Raw genomic sequence first — 21,475 nt, 5'->3', positions numbered from 1 at the left:
ACCCTACCTCAGGTTGTCGCCTTGGTCGGTACACTCGTAGTGCAGCTGGCCAGGCAGGCTGGCCACCGTGGCTCTGAGCTGCACCATCTCCAAGACCTCCCATAAGGCTTCATCCGTGTGCTCCTGTAGCATGTCGAGGTTCATTCGCAGAGAGCCAGGGAACAAGATGGGGTCCTGGCCAGGAGGGACAGTGAGTCAGAGCTTGGCCCAGTCACCCCTCCCACCACCGCCCGCCCCGCCCACCCCGCCCACCTCGCCCACCTCGCCCACCTCTGCCCACACTTCCCATCTCTGCCAGCCCCGCCCACCGCTGCCCGCCCCTCCCACCAATGCCCGCCCCGCCCACCTCTGCCCACACTTCCCACCTCTGCCCGCCACTCCCACTGCTGCCCGCCCCGCCCACCTCTGCCCGCCCCTCCCCAGGCCTCACCTGGGGGATAATGGTGACCCTGGACCGCAACGTGTGCAGCCCCACTTGGGCGATGGGGACCCCATCGATCCAGATCCCGCCCTCAGCCGCCTCCATGAGCCGCAGCAGGCCCCCGGCCAGGGAGGACTTTCCGGCCCCTGTCCTGCCAACGATGCCCACCTGCCAGGGGATGGGATGGCATGGCCTGTTCCAACCAGGCCTGGCCAGAAGGCAGGCCACAGAGAGTTCCTGGACATGTCTTTCCTAGATGTTTGCCCTGCACCCAAGATCCACCCATCTATCCGTCATGCTTTGTGCATCCATCCTTCCATCTGCCCACCTGTCCATATATCCATTCATCAATCCGTCCAACCGTCTGTCTGTGTGTTCTTCTCTATCTTTCTCTCATCCTGATATCTCTCTCCCATCTTTTCATTCATTTCCCCACCCTTCCTTCTGCTCCTTCATCCTCCCATCCTTTCATCCACACCACTCCATCATTCTCATCTTCCCTTCCATCCCATGTCATCTGTTTATGTCCCATCCTTCTATCGGCCCCCCTTCCCCCATCCCTCCCTCCCTCCCCCTTCCTTCCAGCTACACTCTGATCCTTTCATCTGTCCATCCTTCCTTCCACACACCATCCTTCAATGCATACTCCTTCCTCCTGTCTCACTCCACCCTATCCATCCATCCTTCCATCCATGCCTCTTCCTTCCTTCCACCCACCCCCAACCCCAGCCATCCATCCTTCATCCTTCCATCTACCTGCCCATCTTTTAATCCATCCCCCATCCTTCCTTGACATTTTGTGTGGGATCAGCACAGTTTAATAAATGAATGAAGCTTCTGTGTCACCCACTGTATGACAGGCACTCTTTAAGGCACCAGGAATACAGAAATTAAGGAGTCCCTGCTCCAAAGGGCTCGGCTCTGGTCTTGGAAATAGCGCCCTTGAGTAAACTTAATTTTAACACAGTGTGATGAACAAGCCCTCTCTATAGTCAAGCTCTGGCCCTGCAGCAGTGGAGGTAAGCACAGAGCTGCTGTTCATGTTGCCTGGGATGGAGGTTGATCAGAGAAGGCTTCATGGAGGAGGGGATACTTGAGTGGAATCTTGAAGGATAAGCAGGAGTTCAGGGAGGGCGAAGATTCCAGCTGAATGATGCCAAGTACTAGGCTGTAACCTCTCCGAGGGCACCACATAAATGCATCTGGCCTAGAGGCCACTTCTCCACAAATGCTGCCCAATCCCCTGGAGGACAATGAGTGAAGTGGGTAGCTGGGTAGGGCCTTGAATGCCAAGTTCAGGAGTTTGGGTTTTACCAGAAGGACACGAGGAGGGAGGAAGGTGTGGAGCAGGGAAATGACATGCTCAAATTAAGATCACAGGAAAACAGGTTGGAGGCTGTGAAACAGGAGGTTGGGGGGCCTGGAGCAGTTGAGGGGAGGGCAGAGAGGAAGTATCGCTGTGTGGGGAAGGTAGAGAAGAATTCAGGAATTCAGTGAAGAAGCCTGACTAGGCATCTATAAATGGAATGATGCTAGGCTTGATGTTGGAGTAAAAATGCAAATAATCATGAATAAAAAAGAACTGGTGAACACTTTTATAGCACTTGCTATGTGCCAGGTAGGCACTGCTCCATTCAGTTTCTATGTATTAACCCAGTTAAATTTCTCAACAGCTCTAGGAGGCTGACATTATTATTCCCATTATCACAGATGAGAAAACTGAGACCAAAGCATGCAGTGACTTGCCCAAGGTCAGCCATAGCAAAGCCAGAAACTGAACCCAGGTGAACTGGATAATAGGTGGAACATTCAACACAGCACCCAGCACATAGTAGGTGTTCAACTAATGACAGAGGAAAAAGAAAGAAGTTGGGGAGATGCTTCCTTATCTGAGACATCAAGAAGGTGAGTGGTTTCACCGAGAAGGAAGCTGGACTGGGAAAGATGGTAAGTTCCATTGAGGGAGTCGGGGATCTGGAGACTGGGGACCTGAGGTGGGGAGGAAAGGAGGGAGCTGGTGCTAAGGACCAGGACCCTGGGGTGATGCCCAGCCTGGCCACCACGAGGAGGAAGTTGTAGGGGAGCCGCTCACCTTCTCTCCTGCGTGGATCTTGAAGGACACGCCCCGCACAGCCAGTGGGAGCTCGGGTCGGTATCTCAGCCCAAAATCCCGGAACTCAATCTGCCCCCTAGGAGGCCAGGGAGGGTGGGCTGCACAGGTAAGTGGCTTCCAGGGAGCCTGAGGCAGGAGGGGACACTGGGTCAGGGGAGCCTTTCTCCAGGTTTCTCATGAAATGGCCTACCTCTCTGATCCTCAGTTTCCTCTTCTGTAAAATGGGCACATGTGTGAAGTCAATTTAGTCACATCTGACTCTTTGCAACCCCATAGACTATAGCCCTCCAGGCTCCTGTGTCCATGGGATTCTCCAGGCAAGAATACTAGAGTGGGCTGCCATGCCCTCCTTCAGGGGAGCTTCCCAACCCAGGGATCGAACCCATGTTGATTGTGTCTCCTGCACTGAAGCCCCATAAAATGGGCATATTTATTGCTACTCTATAGGGTTCTTACAGGGCATGGAATATAGCAAGGCTAAAAACAATATTGAGTATTGTGAAAATTATAATGGTGTTGGCTACTCTTTAAATTATTATTATTAGCCAGTATTAACTGTCAAATAATATTCTTTCACTAATAGAGGTAGATACTCTCCTTTGTTCTTAATGAAAAGGGCAACTCTGTGCAGTGTGGAGACTGGTGCTGCCATACACTATTCCTGTGACCTTGAACAGGTCACTCCACTCTCTTGAACCTTGACTTTCCCATCCATGAAATGGGGCTAATTAGAGCGGTGGACATGTGTTGAGCATTTAGGGTGTGTTGGACCTGGTATGAAGTCCTTTATTGTGGGATGACCTCCTAGTACACCCAGAACTGTGAGACCGCTGCTATGTTCCTCTTCTCTTCCTACAATGCTGCCATTATGTTTCAGTAAAACCAGCCCCGTGGACTGTAGCCCGCCATGCTCCTCTGTCCATGGAATTCTCCAGGCAAGAGTACTAGAGTGGGCTGCCATTTCCTTCTCCAGGGGATCTCCCCAATCCAGGGATTGAACCCAGGTCTCCTGCACACTGCAGGCAGATTCTTTACCATCTGAAGCACCAGGGAAGCCTCCGACTATCGTGTTACTATCATCATTACTCACGGTCCCCTGTCATTCAGCGTGCCAGGCTGTGCCTAAGCTAGGAAGCAGAAGAACCAGGATATGACCTCGTTCCAGACCCTGCCCTCTTAACTATGACTGCCACCTTGGCTGTGACTCCGGTCTACAGCGGTGAAGCCAGCGGCAGATGTCAACCTGGGTCCGCCGTCCTCTGCTGTGAAGCCCGGATGGGACTTGCTCCCCCCGCCCCACCTCCTGCCCGTCACCTCCTTGGGTGTCTGGGCGTAGTCCTTCAATCGTTCCACTGACACAATGCTGCTCTCTAGGTCTGTCCAGCTTCGAACGGCCCACTGCAGCGTCTGGGTCACCTGGTGCGAGAAGACCCCTCAGGACAGCTTCAGCAAGACCACCCAGTAGGTGAGGCAGGGGCTGGGAGGTGGGATCCGGGGCAGACAACGGGCAGAGTTTAACTGTGGCCACAGGGACCCCTCTTTCCCTTTAGTCAAACTGGAGCATGTGGACTAGAAACGAGCCCTCAGACATCAGCTTGTCCAATCCTTCTTGAAGCAGGTAGGGAGACAGGACCAGAGAGGGTGCATAGCCCTCCCAAGGACACCCAGCAGGACCCAGGCCCACTGACTTCCATTCAAAGAGGGCTCCCTCCACTGATTTCCCGTCACACTGGGAACCACGAGCTCCTTACCAGGGCCCACTCGCCCTATCTGAGCCAGCCCTGCCCCCAGCCCTCCCCAACCTCATTTCCCTCTAATCTTGCCCTCAAACACTCTCTCTGGCCACACCACCTTTTGTGCTGTTCCTCTAACACCAGTTGCACCTCTCCCCCCATGCCAGGGCCTTTCCTCCTGCTGATTCCACACCAGGACCACTCTCCACTCTCCTTCCCCATCATCCCATTCGAGAGTCGCAGATCTCAAGCCCCCTCCTCAGAGACGCTTCTGGACCATGCGATAGAAAAGCACCCTCCCGTCAGTCAGGCTCCTCTTACTTGCTGCATCCTTAAGCTTAGTTGCCTCAACTATAAAATGAGGACAGTAACAGTACCCCTGATGGGGCCGTGGGCAGGACTGAATGAGCTAGTGTTTATAAAGATCTTAGGACAATGTCTCATTCACAGTGAATGCTACTTGCGTATGCAAGTGTGTGTGTGTATTTTTTTTTTCTCACCTTAGAAGTGAAAAAAGTGAAAGTGTTAGTTGCTCAGTTGTGTCTGACTCTTTGTGACTCACGGACTAGAGCCTTCCAGGCTTCTCTGTCCATTCAATTCTCCAGACAAGAATACTAGACTGGGTAGCCATTCCCTTCTCCAGGAATCTTCCTGCATTGCAGGCGGATTCTTTACTGTCTGAGCCACCAGGGAAGCCATCCTTTACAGACATCATAACCTGACACTAGATATTGTTATTAAGAGTTAACATAATGTTAACAACATGCTGGAAATGGGCTCTATATACGTTATCTCAGTGAATCTTTACAACGTCTGGAAGGAAGGGGTTACTGCCCATTTCTTGGAGGAGCACATTGAGGCTCCGAGAGGGAAGAAGAGTCTTGCCCGAGGTCCAGCCTAGGCTCTTGCAGAGCCGTGTTTTCCTCACTGGCTGATAGGCTCGACTCGGGTCCTTGAAGGTCCCCCTGGCAGGGGTCTGCATCCATTCTGCCCACAGCCCGAAGCCCAGGTTAGGGGTTGTCTGGAGTACCTGGAGGGCGGCTGAGACAGAGAAGCCCACGAGACCGGGGCTGAGGTGGGCCTTGCTCAGCACTGCGCACAGGGCGGCCACGAACACCAGCCCGTTCCCCACCAGCTCCAGGTTGGCAGCGAGCCACCTGCGAAGGGACAGGTAAGAGTGGGGTCAGTGGGGGCCTCTTGAGGGACACCTGCTTCCCTGGGCACAAGGGCTGTGCCAGCTCAAGTGCCCACAGGGTCCTGGCTACAGTCTCCTCCACACCCAGGCCCTGCCCGAGCTCGAAGGGTGGGGGAGGCCCAGGCTGCCCCGTCTTGCCTGTGCCCAGCTCAGGACCCGGCACACAGTAGGTGCTCAAGTAAGCTCTGCTTTCTGTCCCTGGGCTGTGGCGAGCCACATCCCCGGTGTTCCCCTTGCCTGAACCCCACCTCCATCTTCACCTGACCAACATCCTACCCTCACACAAGTCAGCTCAGATATCACCTCCTCGGAGAGCCCCTCGGACCATGCCTTCCTTCTATCACTCCTGAAAACTAAACTAATCTGTCCTTGAGTGTTGGCCTTCATCAGCAGATCGTGAGTTCCATGAGGGCAGCAACTTTATCTCGTTCACGGCTCTGTCCCCACCGAGAACCCAGCACAGGTTCCGGCACACAGTAGGTGCTCAACAAATATATATCGAGTGGCTGAAGAAATCCGCGCCCCTTTGTTGCATTCCTGCTCCACCATTCATTCAGCAGATGTGTATTAGGCACCTACTGTGTGCCGCACATACAGGGGATGCTGGGGACGAGATAAAAAACCCTGCCTTCAGGGAGCTCTGGGTTTCACTGCACATAACACCTAGTCCTCCTAACAACACCACGGTGGGGAGACTCTTGTCCCCAGTGGACAGTTGAGGACATGGGGGCTCAGAGGGTCCAAGTCCGCACACATAATAAACCCAGAGATTTGAAGCCACATCTGCCTGATTGAGGGTCTGCCACTTCCTAGATGGCTGACCTTGGGGGAGTCCCTTTACTTCTTTCCTCCCTGGCTTATACATCTGTGGGATGAAATAATATCTGGCTTATTACAGTTGAGAGGGTTAAATGAGATACACCCGCCGTATATGGTGCAGAAGTCATTGACCTCTGGACAAAGTAAGTGAAAATGAAGTTGCTCAGTCGTGTCCGACTCTTTGCGACCCCATGGACTGTAGCCTACCAGGCTTCTCAGTCCATGGGATTTTCCAGGCAAGAGTACTGGAGTGGGGTGCCATTTCCTTCGCTAGGGGATCTTCCCCACCCAGGGATCGAACCCAGGTCTCCTGCATTGTAGGCAGACGCTTTTACCTTCTGAACCACCAGGGAAGCCCCTGGACAAAGGAGGTGCTTCCTAAATGTTTGTAAGGTTCCTCTTCCCTAGGCTAGGAGCCCAGGAAGGGGTCAGGGCAGGTCCCCCAGAAGGCAGATGGAGTTCAGACACTACCCACAGCTACAGAGCTTCCCAGCCAGTGCCAGGAGACTGGGGAGAAAAGAGAGGAACTGACGTTTACTGAATTCACATCTGCTATGTGCTTGCCCTTCTCCACACTCTGGCATCACACTGCCTGGATTCAAATCCTGATTCCACCATATATTTGCTGTGTGGCCCTGGGAAAGTTCCTAAATCTCTCTGTGCCTAAGAGTCATCCTCTGTAAAAGAGTCTCTGCCTGGTGGCGTTGCTAAAAGGATTAAATCAATTAACCCACAGAAGATGCTCAGGACTGTGCTGGGTATGTGGTGAGCATGTTACAAGTACTAGCTATGAGTATATTTATTTAGTCTCAATAGCCACTCCATGAGTGCAAGCCCACTTTAATGAATGAGGCTCAGAGAGGTTATGTGACTTGCCCAAGATCACCCAGCTAGCAAGTTGGAGAGCTGGGATTTGCACACTTGTCTGTCTGTGCTCAAAGCTGGTATTCTTATTCTTGCTTTGTACTGAAAGGAGGCTGAGGATGTTTATGTAGCTCCTTTGTCATCAAGGCAACAGAGGGTTCTTCCCTTTTTCTGTCATCCGTACCTCCTGCCCACCTGCTGTTGGGGAACCCCCAGGCCAATCTGCATCTGCTCATAGTGTGAGCCATGTGCGCCCCTGGGATCTAGGCGCTGTTTACCCTCAACTCGCTGTGGGACCCTGGGCAGGCCACTTGACCTCTCTGGTCACACAGTATGACATTCTCTCATTCTCAGAGGACACAGATGGATTACAGGGTCTTCTCTGACCCCTTCCTACCTGTCAGCCACCAGCCGCGGGAAACTGACTGTCTGGCTTTCATCCACGTGGGCGTCATTCTGAGCCGCAAAGGGGCCCTGGACCCGGAAGGCCCTGACCACTGGCCCGCCCTGGAATGTCTCGGCCACGTGAGAACACACATACGAGTATCTGGCTGACTCCAGGCGTCTGAGCTGGCACGAGCTGGCCACGTATAGGCTCTGAAGTGGGACAGCAGAGAAGTCACAAATACAGAGAGAGTCTGAGAAGCCGAGGGAGTTGTTACCAGCTTGCTGTGTGACCTTGGGTCAGTTGCCTCTCCTCTCTGGGCTCCAGTGTCCTTGCAGAATCAGAGTTCCATGGGTCGTTTTAAAAATCACCTGGGAAGCTTCAAAAACTCCCAGTGCCTCACCCCAGAACTATTAAGTCAGAATTTCTGGCATCATTGCCATGGCTTTGGAATTTTTCAAAAGCCTACAAGTGAGTCTCAAGCACAGCCAGGGTGGAGAAACCACTAATCTGTTGTACATGTCTTATTCTCAGCTCCAAGGCCAACTGCTTCACTTAGGGCCAGTCACTGTGGGAATAAAGCCACAACAGACAAGGAAGGCAGCTGGTCAAGTCGAATGCATTCATTTAACTCGAGGATTACATGTCGGATTACAGTGATGCACAGTGTATGCTGTTTTCCGCCTTGACATTGGAAGTGTTGTATAGCTGGTAGGTGGGGAGGAATCTGCCTTTGTTGATCACCAGGCTGCATGCCAGGTTCTTTCCAAATACAGCTGACCTTTGAACAACATGGGTTTGGACTGCATGAGTTCACTTATTTGTGGATTTTTAATAAATCTCAATAGTAAATACTATAGTATGACATGATCCATGGTTGGCTGAATCTGTGGATATGAAGGAACTGTGTATACAGAGGACTGATTGTAACTTAGAAGCACATTTTCAATAGCAAGGAGGGTTGGTGCCTCTAATCTCCATGTTGCTCAAGGGTGAGCTGCAGTATTTGGTCATGGTGAGGTGGGCATTTGGAGGTGGGCATTGATGTGAATATAGAAGCAGTAAGCATCATTCACAGTATATACGCAAGAACACCAGGGACTCAGAGGGATTAAGAAGCTGGTCCAAGCCTCTATGGCACGCAAGTGCCAGGACCTGGATTCAAATCCATCTCTAGCCAACTCCAAAGTTTCAGACAGAGAAAGCAGTTCCTCCCCCAGCTCAAGAGGGTGTAGAAGAGACTTGGGATAGTTGTGAAGGGATGTGATAGCCATGGATATTGTCTGGCTACCATGTTGGTTTTTTCTACTTCTGATTTTTGTCTGGCTACCAAGGATTTTTCTACTTCTGATTTTCTTGAGGGGGTTGGGGGGTTAGCTGTCAATAATGAGATCTGATCAAGGAGGTAGTCATATGACACAGCCCTGCCGGGCAGAGTAAACTATTCCTTTGGTCATGATGAGTTCAGGATGAACATATACCCCATGAAGGGCCAATCTGAATCTTCCCTGGAACTGATGTATGATTGCCGAGCTGGAGAAAGGTTGCTTTGTGCTGGGGTTGCTGAGGTGGGAGGCTGTAAGTAGAGGGTTGCCACTGGGCCATCAGACCTGCCCTCTGGAGAAGGCGTGTGTGCAAAATTAGGTCAAGCAGAGCTGAATAAGTGATTCTTAAATATTAGCATGGATTGGAATTATCTGGAAGGTTCTTTAAAATCCAGATTTCTGGGTCCCACTTCCATAGTATCTGAATCAGGTGGTCTTGGATGGGGCCTGAGAAGGTGCATTTCTAACTAGTTCCCAGGTGAAACTGATGCTGCTGTTCTGATAACACACTTTGAGATCCACTAAGGGCTGATATGGAGTGACAGCACCCTGATAAAAGCTGATCCCCTACACCCTGGGAGCATAAGTCATTGAATTTGTTTCTTGTGTTGAAGCTAATTTCAGTTGGTCTCTGGTTTTAGCCACAGAAAGAGTCTAGCCTAATACAACGGTCTTCAAGAGCTTGCAATGCCTTCTTGGTTTCCAGATCACTGGAGAACAGGAAGCTGATTTCAGCAGCAGCCTGATAGACTGTTAGACATTAAGAACTTTGATGTGAACATTTGGGACAAAGAGTTGAGAATAAGTGTTAGATTGCGGTGTCTCTGTCTCTGAGAATTCTTCTAGGGGTGGCCCCTAGATGTCTAGCTGTGTGGAACCTCTTACACTGAGTCCTGTCCAGAGACAGGGGACTGGTGGAGGTGACCTTGGATGACCCCAGGAGCCTCCTTGAGCTCTCCTTACCTGAAACCCAGCATAGAGGAGGAGCAGTGGCAGAATGGCCACGACAGCCAATGGGGTGGTCACCGTCACCACCAGCCCAACTTCCAGGAGTCCGAAGGCATACATCAGTAGAGACCGGAGTTTGTCTGGGATGTCCACATCTACTATGTCTGTCTCCTTGGAGAAGCGGTTCAGCAGGTTCCCAATGGGCGTCCGCTCAAAGAAGCCAATAGGAGACCGGGCCACATCCCACAGCAGCCCCCGGAAGAGCAGGCTTGATGCCCGTATCCCACCAAGGAGCACTGTGGCCATGGAGGCAAACAGCCCGATTGCTGGGGACAGAGACATCAGGGCATCAGGGCTGGAGACCCCCATCACCCCATGGTAGCTATCCTATGATCTGACCACCCTGATTATCCCCTGATGGAACCACCACGCAGACGGTTGAATAGTGTCCCCCTCCAAATTCACATCTACCAGGAATCTCAGAAAGTGACCTTATTTGAAAATAGAGTCTTTGAAGATATTATTAGTGAATGAGCTTGAGATGAAATCTTCCTGGATTTAGGGCAGGGTCTAAATCCAATGACTGGTGCCATTGGATAAGAAGAGAAGATGCTGTGAACGTGGAGGCAGTGATGCTCCACAAGCCCAGGTATGCCAAGGATGGCCGGTGACCAGCAGAAGCGAGGAGAAGGGCATGGGGCAGTTTCTCCTTCAGAGCCTCCAAGAGGGACCAATTTTTGCTGACACCTGACTTTGGACTTCTGGCTTCAGAATTGTGAGAGAATAAAATTTCTGTTTGCTAAGCTGCTGGGAAAGGTTGTGGGCGGGAGGAGAACGGGATGACCGAGAATGAGATGGCTGGATGGCATCACCGACTCTGTGGACATGAGTTTGAGTGAACTCCAGGAGTTGGTGATGGACAGGGAGACCTGGCGTGCTGTGATTCATGGGGTCGCGGAGAGTCGGACACGACTGAGCGACTGAACTGAACTGAAGCTACCAAGCTTGTGGTAATCAGTTTTATGGCATCCCTGTTGTTCTTGTTTAGTCGCTTAGTAGTGTTTGACTCTTTTGCAACTTCATGGACTATAGGCTGCCAGGCTTCTCTGTCCGTGGGATTATCCAGGCAAGAATACTGGAGTGGGTTGCCCTTTCCTCCTCCAGGGGATCTTCCTGATCCAGGGATCGAGCCTGCGTCTCTTGCATTGGCAGATAGATTCTTTACCACTGAGCCACCTGGGAAGCCCATGACAGCCTTAGGAAACCAATGTACCCGCTTCCTCCCAGAGCCCATCTGTGTGCTTGGGATGGAGCTGACTTCACTCTCTGTTTCTAGAGTGGGGAGAATTTCATCCCTGGGCAATCCAAACCTCTGCAGTTAGGGCAGGGGTGAACACACAACCCAAGTCAGGCCAGTGAGGGTGAGACCTGGGACTTTGCTAGGGCCTTTGGGAAGAGGTGCTCACTTTTTTGAGGTGGCCAGACTGGAGCTGTGAGATACCATCTTTCCACCAAGGCAGGTTGCCTGCCTGCACAGGAAGCTATCACAGAGGAAGAAAATGAAGCTAATCTTCCAGCATTTGTTGGACCCCTGGATCCAGCCACACCTGAAGCTAGTTACTTATGGATTCCAGTCGCATAAGCCAATACGTTCTCTTGCTGCTTAAACTAGGTTGAGACATATAGTTTTATATAGATAGAACATTATACCTATATAGTTTATAGCTATATTAATTTCAAATAGAGCAGACTTTAGAGTAAGGAAAGTTATCAGGGATAAAGAGGGCATTATATAATGATAAACCTGTCCGTTCTCAAGAAAACAGAACAATCCTTAATGTGTACTGCCTAACAACAGGGCATCAAAATATGTGAGACAAAAACTGGTAGAACTGCAAGGAGAAATGGATGCATCCATTATCATAGTTGGAGACCTCAACTCCTCTCTATAAGAAAAGGACAGACGCAGTGGGCAGAAAATCAGTAAGGACAGAGATGAACTCGACAACACCATCAGTCAACTGGATACAATGAACATCAACAGATCACTTCATCCAACAGCAGCAGAACACAAATCCCCAAGTTCATATGAAACATTCACTAAGACAGACCACATTCTGGGCTATAGAACACACCTTAACAAATTTAAAAGAGGAGAGACTTTACAATGTCTGTTCTCAGACCGCGGTGGAATAACACAGAAACAACAAATACTTGGAAAATCCCCAAATGCTTGAAGATTAAACAACACATTTCTAAGTAACACATGGGTCAAAGAAGAAACCTCATGAGACTTTTAAAAATATTTTAAACTAAATGAAAATAAAAACACGACTTATCAAATTTGGAGGATGGAGTGAAAACAGTACTTAAAATAAATGTCGGTGTAGAAGACATAAGGTGCAGGTTTGATCCTGGATGAGAAGATCCCTTGGAGGAGGGCATGGCGACCACTCCAGTATTCTGGCCTGGAGAATCCCATGGACAGAGGAACCCGGTGGGCTACAGCCCATAGGGTGGCAAAGAGTCAGACTGAAGTGACTTAGTGACAGACTGATAGTACTGAATAAGAATATATTAGAAAAAAGGGAAGATCTAAAATTCATCATCTGAGCTTTCACCTTAGGAAACTAGAAAAAGAAGAGAAAACTGAATCCAAAGTGAGCAGAAGAAAGTAAACAATAAAAAGCATAGTAGAAATCAATGAAATGGAAAACAGGAAATCATAAAGAAAATCGATGAAAACAAAGCCAAGTTCTTTGAAAAGATAAAAAAAAATTTAAACAAAGGTAAGCTTATAGCCAGACTAAGAAAAAAGAGACAAGAGACAAATTACTAATATCTGAACTTTTAAATAAAAGGACATCATTACAGATCCCATGGATATTAAAAGTATAATAAATGAATACTATGAATAACTCTATGCCTATAAATTTGACAATGTAGGAGAAATGGACCAATTCCTTGATAGAAACAATCTACCTAGACTTATGCAAGAAGAAATAATCCAAGTAGGCCTATTCAGAAACTATTAGAGAAACTGAATTGATAATTAATAGCTTTCCTAAACAGAAAGTGCCAGGCTCAGGTGAGCTCCTCGTTGAGGTCTAACAAATATTTAAGGAGAAATTATATTAATCTCTACAATCTTTTTCAGATCCTCTATAATTTCTTTCAGAGGACTGAAGCAGTGGGAATATTTCCTAACTTATTCTATGAGGTCAGAATTCCCTAAAGCCAAAATCAGACAAACATTACAAGAAAACTGCACAGACCAATGTCTCTAGAGAACGGACATTTAAAAATCCTCAACAAAATAACAAATGAAATCCGACAATGTATGAAATGAATTATACATCATGACCAACTGGAATTTATCCCAGATGTGCAGAGCTGCTTCAACATTTGAAAAATCAATTAATGTAATCTACTACAGAACAGACTAAAGAAGAAAAATCACATGATATCAATAGATGCAGAAACAGATTACAAAATCCAGCACTTGTTCATGACAAAACAAACAAAAACAACCCCCCCAAACAACAAAAACCTCTCTCAGTAACATATAACTACATTAAACTAAAAAGCTTTTGCACAGTGAAGTAAATTATCAACAAAATGAAAAATCAACCTACTGAATGGGAGAAGTTACTTGCAAATGATGTTTCTGATAAGGAGTTCATAACTGAAATAGTCTAAGAACTCATACAACTCAGTGTCAAAAAACCAAACAACCCAATTAAAAAATGCACAGAGAATCTGAATGGACATTTTTTCAAATACTACATACAGATGGTCATCGGGTGCTTGAAAAGATGCTCACCATCACTAGTCATCAGGGAAACGTAAATCAAACCACAGTGAGATATCATCTCACACCTGTCAGAATGGCTATTCTCAAAAAGACAACAAAACAAGTGTTGGTGAGGATGTGGAGAAAAGAGAACCCTTGTCCGCCGTAGAGGGGAATGTAAACTGGTGTGGCCACTATGGAAAACTGTATGGGGACTCCTCAGAAAATTAGAAGTAGAACTTCCCTACAATCCAGCAAGTCCACTTCTAGATATTTATTCCCCCAAAATGAAAACCCTAATTTGAAAAGATAAAGGCACCGCTATGCTCACTGCAGTATTATTTACAATAGCCAAGATATGGAAGAAACATAAGTGCCCAATGATAGATGAATGGATACACAAGATGTAGTATATATACAGTAGAATATGACTCAGCCAGAAAGAAAACTCTTGCCATTTGGGACAACATGGATGGACCTAGAAGGTATTATCCTAAATGAAATGACAGAGAAAGACTGTGTAATTTGACTTACATGTGGAATCTAAAGAACAAAACAAATAAACAAACCTAACTAAACAGAAACAGAGTCACATATACAGAGAGAAAAATAGGAGCTTGCTATAGGGGAGGGGAGGCGAGGGGAGGGAGGAGAGAAATAGGTCAGAGAGGTTAAAAGGGACAAATTTCCATTTACAATATAAATGGGTCAAGAGGTATGAAATATATAGTGTGAGGTAATATTGTCAATAATTATATAACATCTTTTTATGGTGACGGATCATAACTAAGACTTCTCATGGTCATCATTTTGAAATGCAGACAAACATCAAATTACTATGTTATGTAACAGGAAAGTGGCATGAGACCAATAGTCAACAAGTACCGTAAGGGAAAGTTGAAAACTCTGAAGAGGAACTAAAACAGCGTTATATGTATTATACTTCAAAAACAAGCAAATTCATATCAGATTTCTGGTCACCAGAGGTGAGGTATGGGGGGAGGGAGAACGGGATAAACGTGATCAAAAGGTACAAACTTCTAGCTATTAGGTAGTAAATACCAGGGAAGTAAAGTACAACATGATAAATATAATTAACACTGTAAGTGAAAGTGTTAGTCAGTCGTGCCTGACTCTTGGCGACCCCATGGACCGCAGCCTGCCAGGCTCCTCTGTCCATGGAATTCTCCAGGCAAGCATACTGGAGTACGTTGCCATTCCCTTCTCCAGGGGATCTTCCCGACCCAGGGATCTAACCTCAGTCTCTTGCTTTTCAGGCATATTCTTTACCGTCTGAGCCACCTGGAAGCCCTAATTAACCCTGATGTATGTTATATATGAAAGCTAAGGGAGTAACTCCTAAGAGTTCTCATCACAAGGAAAAATTTTTTAATATTCAACATTTTGTGTCTTATATAGAGATGACAGATGTTCACTAAACTTATTGTGGTAATCAGTTCATGATGTAAGTCCAATCACAGTGCTGAGTGTCAACTACATCAATAAATGTGGAAGAAAAACACAGTATAGAACTCAGAAGAAAAAAAAAAAAGACTGCGTGGTATTGGTGAAAGCAGAGACAATCAGATCAATGAAACAGAGGTGAACATGTAGAACACAGATACTTTTAGGGCAGTTGAAACCATTCTGTATGACACTCTAATGGTGAATATATGTTATTATACATTTGACCAAGCCTCCTGGGTGTTCATTGGAAGGACTGATGCTAAAGCTGAAACTCCAATACTTTGGCCACCTCATGCAACGAGTTGACTCACTGGAAAAGACTCTGATGCTGGGAAGGATTGGGGGCTGGAGGAGAAGGGGACGACAGAGAATGAGATGGCTGGATGGCATCACCGACTCGATGGACATGAGTTTGAGTGAACTCCGGGAGTTGGTGATGGACAGGGAGGCCTGGCGTGCTGTGATTCATGGGGTTGCAAAGAGTGGGACACGACTGAGCGACTGAACTGAACTGAACTGATGGAACGTACAACTCTCAGAGTGAACCCTGATGAAAACTGTGGACTCCGGGGGACTTCCCTCCTGGTCCAATGGCTAAGACTCTGCACTCCCAATGCAGGTGGCCCAGGATGGATCCCTGGTCTGGGAACTAGATCCCACATGCCTCAACTAAAGATCCTGCATGCTGAAACAAAGATCAAAGATCCCACGTGCCTCGACTGAGGCAAAGCACAGCCGCCCCCACCCCACCCACCTAAAAAAAGAAAAAGAAGACTGTTTTAAAAAAATAACTGTGGACTTTGGATAACTAGGATACAGGTTCATTATTGGTGACAAACGTCCCACTGAGGGGTATGTTGATAATGACCTAGGCTATATACATTTGGAGGTGGGGGGTATATTTCTATACCTTCTGCTCAATTTTGCTGTGAACCCAAAAAATAAAGCTTTTTTTTTTAAATGATGATGGTGGGGAAGTGGTCCAGGACCTGCCTCCTCTGAGGGTTGGGAGGGGGCCAGCAGCAGCCACGTGGGGTTGCTGGAAGCCACCAGCAGCCAGACTTTCGAGGGGTCCTCTGCTTGGGGGAGGGAGAGTCCAGTTGACCTGCTGCTCCACCTAAGTGCTCAGCTGCCCCCAAACCTGGGGGCCAACATTCTGCCTTTGCTGATGAGGCTGCAGAGACTCTGAGGGTTCTGTAAAAGTAGGGACTTCCCCAGCCCCAGCTTAAGGACGCAGGTCTGTGTTTGCACCCAGGATGGGTTGCCCAGATGTTCAGGAAAGAGAGGGTGAGCCCGTGTGTAGGTGAGGCAGCCCTGGGAAACTCTTGGGTGCAGCTGGAGGTTGGAGAGCGGTACCTTGGAGACAGCCCAGGAGCCCGAAGACCCAGCCCCGCAGGGCCGCGTGAGTCTGCCGCCCGTTCACGGTGGGGTCATCTGCCCACAGGCTCAGCCAGTAGCCACGGCAGAAGGAGGCCACTTGCTGGCAGAGGAAGAGGAAGAGTGCGTAGAGGCAGAGCGGGGTGCCCACCGCCCGCAGGTAGGTCAAGTACATGGTAGCCTTCACCTGCAGCACACAGGAGAGACGAGGGCAGAGCGATGCTCCAGGGGGAGACAGGAAAGGCCAGGCGGGGCTCCCAGAACACGCCAACAGGCAGACGGAACCACCATGCAGTCCACCTGGAGCATCACCTCCCCCAGGCCCGCCCGGCCTCAGGAGCCCCTTCCTCCATGGCTCCCAGATGACCAGCGGGAGCCTTAACGGGGACAGGTGGTGGCACTTTTTGGGTTGGGAGTGGTGATTTGTCCACCTACTGTGGACAGGCCTGTGTCTCCAGCCTCACCATATTTCCCACCTGACTGAGACAGAGTGGTTAAGTCACTTATTTAAGGTTGAGTTCCCACAAATATGAAATTCTGCCTGCAGCTGCACCCAGAATGAACTTGTTCAAGCATCCACCTGACCCCGCATTGCTGTTGCTGACCTGCCCTTGACTTTCTCTTGCTCTTAGAAGAAATTCTGAACCTCGGTACACCCTCTGACCTTACCCGCCCACTATGCACTATCAGCCAGTCTCATGGGATCCTTCTCTCTGGCTTCTTCTCACTTTAAGGCTTCGACCTCTGATGTTCCCTCTGCCTGCAACGCTCTTCCCTGCTCTTTCCATGGCTGGTTCCTTCACCTCCTTCAGGGAGGTCAAATGTCAGTCCTCAGATCATCCTATCCAAGCAGGCCCCCGACTCTTGGTTGGTTCCTATCTCATCACTTTCTTTATTATCTTTACAGCATCTATCCTTACCTGATATCACCTTTCTTATTAGCCTGTTTCCTAACCCCACCACCACTGGCCTGCAATCTCCACCAAGGCAGCAACATCGTCTGGCACACAGTGGGGGTTCTGAAAATATTTGCTGGGTGGGTGAGTAGGTGGATGGGTGAGTGGAAGAATGGGTGGGTGAACAGGTAGCTGGGTGGGCGGGAGAGTGAAAGAGCGGGTCTGTAAGAGGCTGGGTGGGTGGACGGATGGCAGGAGGGATGCATGGGTGGATGACTGGGTAAGTGAAGAGTTGGCTGGCTGGGTGAGATGGACAGGAGCCTGGTAGGTGGGTGGGTGAGTGGGTGGAAAGGAAAACGGATGGATGAATGAACGAATAGGTAGGGAGTGGATGGGTGGACAAAGCAGCATAGGAAAGAAGAAATACTGTAGGCTTCAGGTTCGGACTGCCCTAAGTCTGAGTCCCTAGCGGTCGCTTGCTAGCTGTGAGAACACAGACAGATCTCTAAACTCCATAAGGACTCAGTTTCTTCATCCCTAAGACGGAGCCATCAGCATCTGAATTTATGGAGGTTGTGAGCATTAGGAAGTATGAAGTGTCTGAAATCTTACTTGGCACATAGTAGGTGTTCGATAAAGGTGAGTCGTCCCCCGCAACCTCTTCCCACACCCAGTGCTGTGTATGCTGGGAGGTCCCGAGCCCCGGGGGGCAGCAGTGGCAGGGGACGTGGGGTGAGGGGAGCAGCAGGTGGTTACCCGGCCATGTTGCGTGCTGTCCTCTCCTTTGGGCCATCGTGGCCCCTCAGGATCATCCAGGGGAAGCCCTGTCTGGGCCTCTGAGGCGGCGCTGTCCTTCTCAGGGACTGACTTCACGAACCTGTCATTTAGAGCAAATGAGGAGAAACCAGTGTCTCTCCTCGTGGTGTGGATGGCAGCCAGTGAGCCATCATCCCTCATTGACTCATTCAGCTTACACTGTGAGCACCAATCAGGTGCCACGCTCCCGTTCTCCCCCTGCAGTGCCAGCTAGACGCCGCCTATTACCCAGAGTCGAGCAAGCCTGTGCTTCTGATGCCATCTCACTGAGGGAGCTTCCTGCCTGGCTCTTCAGCAGGTGTTCAATCCAAAATGGTTGGGGCCACCCACCCTCCTGAAATGCGGGCGGTAAACACAGCGCCTCTGCTCCAGCTTTCGGGCCCTCCCTGTGCTCAGCACCACAGAGAACTCACCTCTCTGATCCGCCCTCAGGCCTCCCACCTGCAGCAGAGCCTCTGGGGTCCTTGGCACCGGTCGGGGGTTCTGTTTCTGCAAGGTCAAGGGGGCCGCGTCACTTGATGGAGGTCGGTGCCGCGGGGTCCGGGTGCTGGCTCTGACACCCACCGGCTGTGCTCCCTTCCCTTGCTGAGCATCGCGTCCTCTCACATGGCTCCTTCTCTCTCACTCCGTCCTCCCTGGGTTCTTCCCAGAACCTTATTCATTCACTCACTTACTTGGCAAAAATAACCAAGCATCTGCTATGAACTTGAGGTTGGGAAACAGCAATAATCACTGCCCCAAGTTCAACCGCTTGAGTCCCCCCAGTGCCCTTGCACAAGCAGTTCACTGTTTCTGGAATGTTCTTTTCCAGGTAGCTCTCACCCAAACTCAGATGTCCTCTCCCCAAGGAAGGACTCTCCTGCCCACCATCCCCCAGGGTGGGAGGGTCCTATCTTCAAGCCCCAGGCGGGTGACACAGTGAATCAATGTTTAGGGACTTTACCAGGGTGACCCACTGCTTAGCAGAGGAGGCAGAGCCTGGGATGGGGGAAAACTGGCTGTAAGCCCCAACTCTGTCTTGCAGGGGCAGCAAACAGCATACAGATGGAGGTTCGAACCCTGGCACTGCCACTTATGAATCAGGTCAGCTGGGACCAGTTCTTGAACTTCTGGGCTTCAGTTCTCATCTAAAAATTGGAGGTTCCCCATGTCACACATCAAACTCCCACTGGCTATCTATTTTACATATGGTAATGTATGTGTTTCAAGCTGATGCTCTCTGACATCCTGGAGGGATAGACTGGGAGGGAGGTGGGAGGGGGGTTCAGGAGGGAGGGAGGGGGCACAAGTATGCCGGTGGCCAATTCATGTGGCTGTGCGGCCAAGGCCATCAAAATACTGTAATTATCCTCCAGTTAAAATAAATCTTTTTTTAATGAAGGTAAGTACAGTACTGAGCTCAGAGGTGCTAAGTGGTGATTAAATGAGTTAATGGAGGTGACCCTGGCAGTTCTTTATCATCACTGTGGCTGAACCTGGATTGCTGACTTTCCTACCAGAACACTGTCAATTTTTCCAGTAAGGACTGTGTTCTCTGGGTAGGTAGACCCTCTAGCTGGCACGCCCGGGGCCCCTGGCCTCAAGGTGCCAAGTGACCTCCTTGCTCGGTCCCTGTAGCAGTTACAAGCACAGACTCGGGAGCCGAACGTACCCAAGTTCTAATCTTGAGGCCTCGGGCAAATTATTTAACTCTCTTTTGGCTGAATTGCTCCTCTGAAAAGTGGCTGCGATAATTGCACAATGGGATGGACTCACAGAGCACTCTTGTGAGCATGTTGTGGTCCCCTTCCTGCTCCGACCTGGACCCTGCTGCCAAGCCCTGGCGGCCATGTCCCCTTCCTCCTTGGCCACCACGAGGCCGTGGGGGCACTGGATGCGCTTGGGGTCTGGGGTGGTGGGTCCTGTCTGAGGGCTGGCGGCAGTGGGCGTCCAGAGTCCACAGTTGTGCCCTGAATCTGCTGCCCCAGCACCCGGTCCTGAGGAAGCTCTAGGCCAGGCCACACCATGCAGCATGGGGGATTGAACGCATGGCCCTGGCACCGGGAACCCAGAGTCTTAACCACTGGACTTCCGGGTAAGTCCCATCCAACAATACTTCTGATAATGCTACATAACTCAGTAGGTTTAATCATGGCATAAATAATAAACTCAGGATGAATCTCCTGCCCCAACACAAACGTCAAACTTTCAAGCTGCTGGCAATTCAATGAGCAAGTGCACACCCTCCATCTAATAACAAAATCAAATGATACCTCTGTGGTACCACATAGCACCCACAAAAAACACAAAACTTTCTTGCATGGCTGTCTTGAAGATTTGTATGAATACCTACTTATCTATACCTACTTGTTTTGATATAAAATGCAATAATTTACTTACCACTAAGTTACATTTGCCAATCAAGAGCTACATTCTTATTGCCTATGGTCTAACAGTACATCTAGGTATACTAGTCTGTTTTCAGTCACTAAGTCCAACTCTTTGTGATCCCGTGGACTGCAGCCCACCAGGCTCTTCTGTCCATGGAATTTTCCAGGCAAGACAACTGGAGCGGGTTGACATTTCCTACTCTAGGTTATCTTCCTGATTCAGGGATCCAACCTGCATCTCCTGTGTCGGTAAGCAGATTCTTCACCACTGAGTCACCGGGGAAGACCTCGTACTATATTTGACCTTCCCTGAGAGCTCAGCAGGTAAAGGATCTGCCTTCAATTCCAGAGACACAGAGGACGTGGGTTGGATCCCTGGGTCAGGAAGATCCCCTGGAGAAGGAAATGGCAACCCACTCCAGTTGTCTTGCCTGGAAAATCCCATGGACTGAGGAGCCTGGTGGGCTTGTCCAAAGGGTCACAAAGAGTCGGATATAACTGAACAACTGTGCACACATGCACCTGACCTCAGCCAAAAGGCTGAGAAGCTAGTCTAGGTATATCATATTTGGGCCTTGTTACTCAAAATGTGGTATATTGACCGCAACCATCAAAAGCCTTTGAATCCCAAAATCTTCATGGGGAAAGCTTGAAATGGCATTTTAAATGAGTGTTTCAAGTAAAAATTTGCATCCAAAAGTCTGTGAACCACCACTGTGATGAAGAAATGTGAGCCTGGCTTATGTGAAGACATATACACATGAAAGTTGGACTCGTATACTGCATTTGCATGAAAAAAAATGAAAAATAGGGTGAAAAAAATAACTGCACTGTGCCTCATAGCAGGGTTGTGAAGACCCAATAAGACAATTCATGTTTATAGAAACACTTAGCACAGTCCCTGGCTCATAGAAAGTTCCACTGGCACTAATTGGCGGATGGGTGGCCTCATGG

The 21,475-nt window shown here is 49.3% G+C and overlaps 1 protein-coding gene across 3 annotated transcripts in view; it reads right to left on the bottom strand.

Annotated features, from left to right (window-relative positions):
• The window catches only part of ABCC6 (ATP binding cassette subfamily C member 6), a 66,908-nt gene that overhangs the window by 3,075 nt on the left and 42,358 nt on the right, over positions 1 to 21,475 (bottom strand). For all 3 annotated transcript variants that reach the window (XM_055409559.2, XM_088832902.1, XM_088832903.1), the window contains 10 exons: positions 18,566 to 18,641; positions 18,093 to 18,213; positions 16,420 to 16,627; positions 9,819 to 10,129; positions 7,543 to 7,742; positions 5,298 to 5,424; positions 3,849 to 3,950; positions 2,514 to 2,660; positions 431 to 589; positions 8 to 174 (listed from right to left, as the gene is read on the bottom strand). In XM_055409559.2, the coding sequence (XP_055265534.2) occupies positions 8 to 174; positions 431 to 589; positions 2,514 to 2,660; positions 3,849 to 3,950; positions 5,298 to 5,424; positions 7,543 to 7,742; positions 9,819 to 10,129; positions 16,420 to 16,627; positions 18,093 to 18,213; positions 18,566 to 18,641 (1,618 nt within the window). The remainder of the gene's footprint in view (positions 1 to 7; positions 175 to 430; positions 590 to 2,513; positions 2,661 to 3,848; positions 3,951 to 5,297; positions 5,425 to 7,542; positions 7,743 to 9,818; positions 10,130 to 16,419; positions 16,628 to 18,092; positions 18,214 to 18,565; positions 18,642 to 21,475) is intronic.

Source organism: Moschus berezovskii, chromosome 27 (assembly GCF_049115385.1).
Source record: "Moschus berezovskii isolate FMDL1 chromosome 27, NW_MosBer_1.0, whole genome shotgun sequence".
NCBI lineage: Eukaryota > Metazoa > Chordata > Mammalia > Artiodactyla > Moschidae > Moschus > Moschus berezovskii.
The sequence above is the reverse complement of the archived record's forward strand: the minus strand, read 5'-3'. Positions and strand labels throughout refer to the sequence as shown.